A 7,106-nucleotide genomic window follows, 5' to 3' on the forward strand; every position below is an offset into this window, starting at 1 on the left:
TCGCTCGCTGAACCTTCTGTAAGCCACCCCTGTATGAAACGCTTTCCTTTGGTCGTTTTATAATGTGTAATTTTACTCCAGGTGCTGCATTGCTCAGATGGGCATACGCATGGCATTGCATTAAACAAGCTGGAGTGCATCATTGTCATTCAGAGAACACATCAGCTCTGACTCATCTGGGATGCAGCTTTAACTTCACAGCCAGTTATTCTCATGATCTCACGAATCATGTTTACCAACCTTGCAGAGTTTTTATTTTCTTGTTGTTCTCTCTCTCCCCGTAGCATATTTTCATTCACTATCTGTTTGCAGCCGGTTCTACTTCCAGCTGACAATCCTCTCTGTCTTCTCTCGTTCCCCTCTAGGATGAAAAGAACCAAGTGTTGATCACAAACGCGTGGCTGCAACTGGTATGTCTCTGTGCTCAGTAAATAGTGTGTGATCAGTGTGATAATTTTATGTTCATTTACATTTTGGTTCAAAATCATCCATGCCCTTGGCGGGTTTAGATTTAAAATTGTTTTCATTCAACCGAGACGTTTGTTTGTGTTTTAGAGGATGAAGGGATCAGGAAAAGCTGTCTGCATCACTGGCAGCTGATGTGATGCAGAGCTGCTTCGTAGGTTCATGCGCCTTATTGTTTCAGGCGTTTCATCCTTTGCTGAAGCTGTAGGTGGTCCAACAATCAAGGTAGCACGAGCTGTGTCAGGGCAAATAATCATCTGTTACTTTTAAAATGAAAGTAAAAGTGCAGATAAACAACACAGCAGGCAGAGTCGGTGGAAAACAAGGCACTTGCTGCAACGCCAAGTCGTTCAAACTAATCTGTAGTCTAGCTGGGAACTTCTCATTCACATCTTCACAAATATTTCATAGTTGATTTAGGGGGTCAGCCCTCCACACTTCATCTTTAGCTGAAACTGGACTAAAAATCTGTATTTTATTTTTTTTTTTATTGCACTTGTAGGTGAAAGCTAATGGGAAAACGTCAGTCGTACCAATCCCACCAGTTCTTGACCTCTGTACCCAGAATGAACAAACGTCTTGAGATTCTTTTCAGAAATCAGTTCAAAAGCAAAATAATAACTTTGACATCAGATAAAACAGAACAAAAAGGTAAAAGTAAAATAAAGCTGTTCATCCTGTCAGATTTCCGTTTAACTGACTCTGTTGTGTGCTCGACTGATTTTGTGGGCTGAATGCTGATAAGTTTGGGCACCAAGTTACCACCTAGTTAATGGGTATTGATGCGATAAAGATGGTCTGATTCTCATTGAATAATAAAGAAAAAACCTATTTGGCAGGTAGAAGCATAGCAGAATTCAGTTTGCTTTACACAGAAAATCATTTTCCAAAGTCATATTGGAAACATATTCCAGTATGTCAAACATTGAACATTTTCCAATATCAAACATACTGTATGTACTTCAACACAAATGTCACAAATCTTCTTTTCACAAGAGTACACTTTCATAAGAGAGCTTTGTTTTAGAAAAGCTGATCAAAACACAATTACACATATCAATATCTGATGCTGCAACAAGTTATTGAGATCTGATGTAAAAAATAAAAAAAACAAAAAAACAAAAAGAACAACTTGTAAAATCCAGTCCAGGTTAGCAGCAAGCATGGAATAGAATCATAAACAATTCTTGTGTAGAAAAATTATCATATCTGCCCTCTTAGGCAGTACGCTCAAGCATCCTAGATAGATATTGTCTCCTGCAGTAGAGAACACGCGTGCGCCGGGTGTCGAAGAAGCCTGAACACATAAATATGAAAAAGCAAGATCTGACAGAAAGGGATAAGTCTTTTGATGGTTCCACCAGCATGCGGAGAGGTCCTCAGATATGATGGCCAACGGAACTGCTTGATACATCTGCAGCTCTCTTTTGACACTATCTGCTTTTCTTCAATAAAAAAAAAAAAAAAAAAACTCCTTCAGTAATAGTCCTTCTGGACAATTTGTAGGCTGGCATTTACTAAACAAACCACAGTTTCTTCAATATTAAAATAAAAAAAGGGAAACCATCCTTTTTTTAAGGGATTAGGATTCTCAATCTTAATAATTGATATTATTAAGATTGAGAATCTATATAGTTTTAAGTATAGCGCTCTTAGGGTCTTTTCACGCCTAATTCTGACTCTACAATCTGAATATCACAGCAAACAGCACGCATCATAAGAAAACAATTTTCTAATTTGCTGCATAGAAATTGTGATGAACCTGTTACTTACAGTCTCAGTTTCATGTTTTCATCTCATTTTCTTCTCATTTTTACAGCTGAAGCTCATGACATTCCCATGTGCAGTTAGTAATCACTTTAAAAAAAAAAAAAAAAACATGCCTACCCTTTTTAAAAAATATTTAACCAAACGTCTTACACACGGGACATTGGGTTCCACTTCTGCATGGAGGATCTTGTAGATTTTATTTTTAAAGTAAAATAACAAAAAAATATGCTGAAAGAAATATTTACTACCTTGTGTAGTAGTAAGGAAAAGTGTTACATCGGTGGAACCAGGCATGCGGAACGTCCTTACATCCTTCTCTTTATTATTACAGCAGATCCAGTCAGAACAACCCATTAGAGATGATACAGCCAAGGTTGAGTTGGCTGCTGACTGCCTTACAGGTTATGAATGTATCAATTATTCAGGAAGCCACCTCTTTAATACATCATCTACTTTGGTGCAGTAGCTTATGGGGTCTTTGCAGATGCAGCAAGATTGCAAGGAGACTTGAGAAGTGGATTATGCACCCAGAGACAATCAGTCAGATAGTCGGAAAAGGGGCGCGTTTAACTTAACTGCATCCTGGATGATATTAGGATTTTTATGAAATATGTGTGATTGACAGAGAATAAATTACATTTCTTGAGGTGAAAATGTGTAATTTGATCAGCTTTTGTTCATATTTGTGCTCTGCGTCTCTCTCCTCCTCTCACGAATGATAAAGATAATTGCAGATATGATGCATATCTGCAATTATATATCATAATTGCAGATATGATGCAATTATGATGCATAATTCTTTTGCATGCACTGCAAAAGAATTATGGAATTATTTTAATAATAATGTGTTGCAAATACAAAGTGATGCTTAATTATCAAGTGAATGAAAAATGCTACATAGTTTAGATTTTTTTTTTAACAAATAAAAATCTGAAAAATATTTTGTGCTTTTGTATTCAGTCTGTTTTACCTTTTTTTTTTTTTACCCCTAATAAAATCCAGTGCAAGCAGATGTATTCTGGTTAGAAGATAAAATGATGTTTTCTGAAGGCCTCAGGGTTTTTTTTGTTTTAGAGAATGTTAAAGAATAAACGGCATTACAGACTTCCAAAAGAAGTAGAAAATAGAATTTAGAGCAGGATCAGGTTATAAACAGATTTGAACGCCGTACGGAGAACTAATAAATTCTGTGTTAGGGGAAATGGAAAGAGTATGGCACAACTGCAAACTTACCAGCACATGGTGTCCTACTTTAAGTAACAGGCTGAAGAGGAAGGAGAAAGTTAATCAAAGAAGAAGCCAAAAGGTTGAAAGTGGGAGAATTTATTTACTCGACTATTATGAGCGATGCACAAATCGGATCTGTATGGAAGCGTGGCAGTACGAGTAGGATTAGCTGAATTGATGTTCTCTGTGTTTTTCCAGATATGTTACTTTTTGGCCTACTGCTATTTTGAAAAGGGGATTGGGTAAAATGTTTTACTTAAAAAAAAAGAAAAATCATGAATCATTTTCCTCTACTTAACAGATACGTGCTACTTTGGGAGTGGTCGTAGAGTGACAGCACTTGAAAAGATACAAGGGGTATGGATACCTGTAAACCTGAAGGACACGTCTGTGCCAGACAAAAGTCTTTTGGTTGCCCTGCTGTGCACCACCAATCAAATTCCACTTCTGACGGTGAACAGAGACACAGCGAACAGAAATACGTATTTCTGCACCCATATAAGTTCCCGGAATCTGTTTTCTGCTGGTTTGTGTTGAAGAGGCTGAACAGTGGAAGCACTCTAAGAGACGAACATCAGGAAGACGCTCACATCACCCAAAAGACAAGAAGCAATCAGAGCCACGTATCGAATTATTTTCACAGCTTCAGCTGCTGCTTCCGCTGGATTTCCAATTTGTTCCGTTTGTGTCTTGTGCTTTAAAACAACTCGATAGTAGTCATAGATTTGCAGAGCAATTATCACACTATTTTAACTATGGCTGTCTCAAATTAGTGATGCCTGATACTAAAACTTCTGTTACATAACCACTATTCTTAGACAGATGCTGCTTTGCGTTGCGGATGATGTCCGCCTCCCTGACCAAAGAGCTGAAGGTTAACTGCTTTGTCGTGCTTTTGCAGCCAAGGAACATGAAAAGAAACAACAAACATGTCAAGGTTTAGTGATGGCAAGTGTGGTATAATTAAGTCATTAGCCTCCGCAGCGGAGACATATGTCAGCAGACACGAATTAAATGTTTCAGAAAAGAACTGGGTTTTTATTAGTAGGAAAGACATGTGCCAACTAATACAAGGCAAAATCTTGCTAAATGGAAGAATACTATCTGCATGCATGCACGATTACGCACGTGAACATACAATGCGAGCTAAGCAGATGTGCATCATGTACAGTGGCCACTTTAAATACAGGTCTTTGGTTGTTCCACAGAGAAGAGGCCCTAAAGTTTTAACATGTGCCTACATCCATCTGCCCGACTCTTATACTAGAACGTTAAAGCAAAACATGCTAAAACACACAACATTCATATGACAGATGAACTTGTTACTTGTCATAAATAATAATAATAATAAAATAAAAAAAGCAGCAGTGTGTGCTTTTAAAATGCTGTGAAGCTGGACTCACTTCTCTCTTTGCTGAATTGAGCCAACCTCGGATGGGATTCCGGGGAGCGGTGCCAAACGTCGGCTTGGCAGACTTTCAGTGGCAACATTCATTATCTGAGCTGGAGACAAAGTGTAACAGCCAACAACTAATAGCCTGTGTAATAGGGAAATGTTTGACTTTTGATGGCCTCAGGTTAATCACATTTAAAAGGAGAGATTTTTGAAGGATTTTGATCTTTCAATACCTCTCTGTGTCAGCATTTATCATAAAATAGGATTAAGCAGAGGTGGTGCATCCGCTCACGAATCAACATTTTAATGAAGTCCAGAGCTGAAGACGGAGAGGTGTTGTTTCTGTCAAATACACCTATGTGAACGGCATCAATAGAAACCTAACTTTTTTTTATTTATTTTTTTACTTTTGCATCCTAATTGTAAAGCAAATTCATTGATCTGCTTTCTTATTCTCCAGCATTGGACGGATATTTATCTGTCCTGGAACCCAGAGAACTACCCCGGGGTCCAGAATCTCCGCTTTCCCTCCAATCTGGTTTGGGTTCCAGATATCCTCCTCTACAACAGGTAAAGTCTGTTTGTGTCTGTTTTCTTATCTCCTGCATCCTTTTTTTTTTTAACTCGTCATGCTCTATGCTTTTCATATTATCGGTTGCTTTTGACTGTCTTGATTTATTGTGTAAACATTGTCATCTCTTGGGTTTTACTGTTTTATTGCACTTGTTATTTTAAATCAGCTTTATTTTATGGGTTTGTTTGCACCTTTTGTCTATTTTTTGTCCCTTGCATTTTGTCATTCTGAGATTCGTCTGATGGCCACATTTGTAACTCTGTTCAGCTCACTTTCAGGTTCAACAATCACCTTCATTCCCTGAACCACTGTCTTCTGTGATTTTGAAGTTTCCATGTGTTTTTGTCTTTTTTTACCCACATGAGTTAACATCCTGAAAAAATTACAAAAAAAGAAAAAAAAAGCCAGTCTTTTGGCTTCAGATCACAGTTTAGTTTCACATCACAAATAACACCAGTTTTGAAAGCGTTTCTCAAAGGTTTTGACTTATAATGCATAATATCAACAGAGTTTCTGCAGAGTTTTCATAAGAAAATTAATACACCACTACATAGGAGTGTGATTTGGTGACTGTCAAGGCTATTGGAGCACTGTCCACTGAAAGTTGAACATTTTTAAACTTTTTTGTGTCATGTCACTAGCCCGCATATGCACATATTCACAAGCAACAATCGCTTCATACCGCAAGCTCCATAGAGAATGAATGGAGAGGGGAGAGACGTCACCTCCCATGTGTCAAGCCCATGTTCTTACAGGTTTTTTGTACATTCTTCAATTTCACAATGGACAATGGGCAACCAGTATAGATAATCGTAAAAAAAATCCACCAAAAGGATTTTTAGCATCCTCTAAGCAGTAAGGGGAACTCCCACAGTCCAATATGTTTTACCTGAAGTGTGATATTCTCTTGGTAAAGCCTGTAAAGCTCTCCAAGACCCTGTTTCAAACAAACACATTTTGTGGCATGATCATGCCCAGTGTGATACTGAACTTAAATCTCCTTTCAGATACAGACTGAAGTTCTGAACAAATATCCAATGAGCTTCCAAGAATACCAACAGACCCTGATCATGATTTGCATCCTTGATGTTTAAATCTCTTTATGATGTCAACTTTCTCATCAAGAAAATATTTTTTAGACTTCTGTAGCAGTTATAGAAAGCTGCAAATATGATAAACAAACACGGAGAGCATTTATCCATTTGTGAAACAGCTGCGCCTCTGGGATACGCTGTGGTTTTATCTGGCCCATGTGAGAATGTTGCTGTCCCAAAGGATAATCGGAGGAAATCAAGCATGTGCTTGCCTTACGGCAAACTATTCTTGTAGATTTAATACAAACACATTTAAATATTTCAGAGGGCTGTTGAAAGCAATATTAGACGGACAATCATATAATTTGTTTAAACTGTTTCGAGATTTTTGCAATCGCTTTGTTACTTATAATGTTCCTGGATATATATTGTGCAAAAGGAACTCCATTTGTGTTTCTGGAAAAAGTCACTAAAAGAGATTCTATACATTTTTTTTTTGTCCAATCGAAGTTATTTGGAATTTATCCCTTACAATGTTCCATATCAACAGACTAATCACAGGTACTGTGAAAATAAAGTTACACAATCCTATTAAAATTGTTTATGATTATGCAAAAAAAAAAAATACCATATTTTCCGC

General features: G+C 37.4%; 1 protein-coding gene across 1 annotated transcript in view; it reads left to right on the plus strand.

The window, feature by feature from the left end:
* The window catches only part of LOC106961693 (neuronal acetylcholine receptor subunit alpha-7-like), a 42,412-nt gene that overhangs the window by 14,359 nt on the left and 20,947 nt on the right, over positions 1 to 7,106 (plus strand). Inside the window, exons 3-4 of the mRNA XM_015055587.1 lie at positions 366 to 410; positions 5,319 to 5,428. Coding sequence (XP_014911073.1) covers positions 366 to 410; positions 5,319 to 5,428 — 155 coding nt within the window. The remainder of the gene's footprint in view (positions 1 to 365; positions 411 to 5,318; positions 5,429 to 7,106) is intronic.

Source organism: Poecilia latipinna, unplaced genomic scaffold (genome assembly GCF_001443285.1).
Source record: "Poecilia latipinna isolate Pla-1442-1.1 unplaced genomic scaffold, P_latipinna-1.0 Scaffold1324, whole genome shotgun sequence".
Classification (NCBI taxonomy): domain Eukaryota; kingdom Metazoa; phylum Chordata; class Actinopteri; order Cyprinodontiformes; family Poeciliidae; genus Poecilia; species Poecilia latipinna.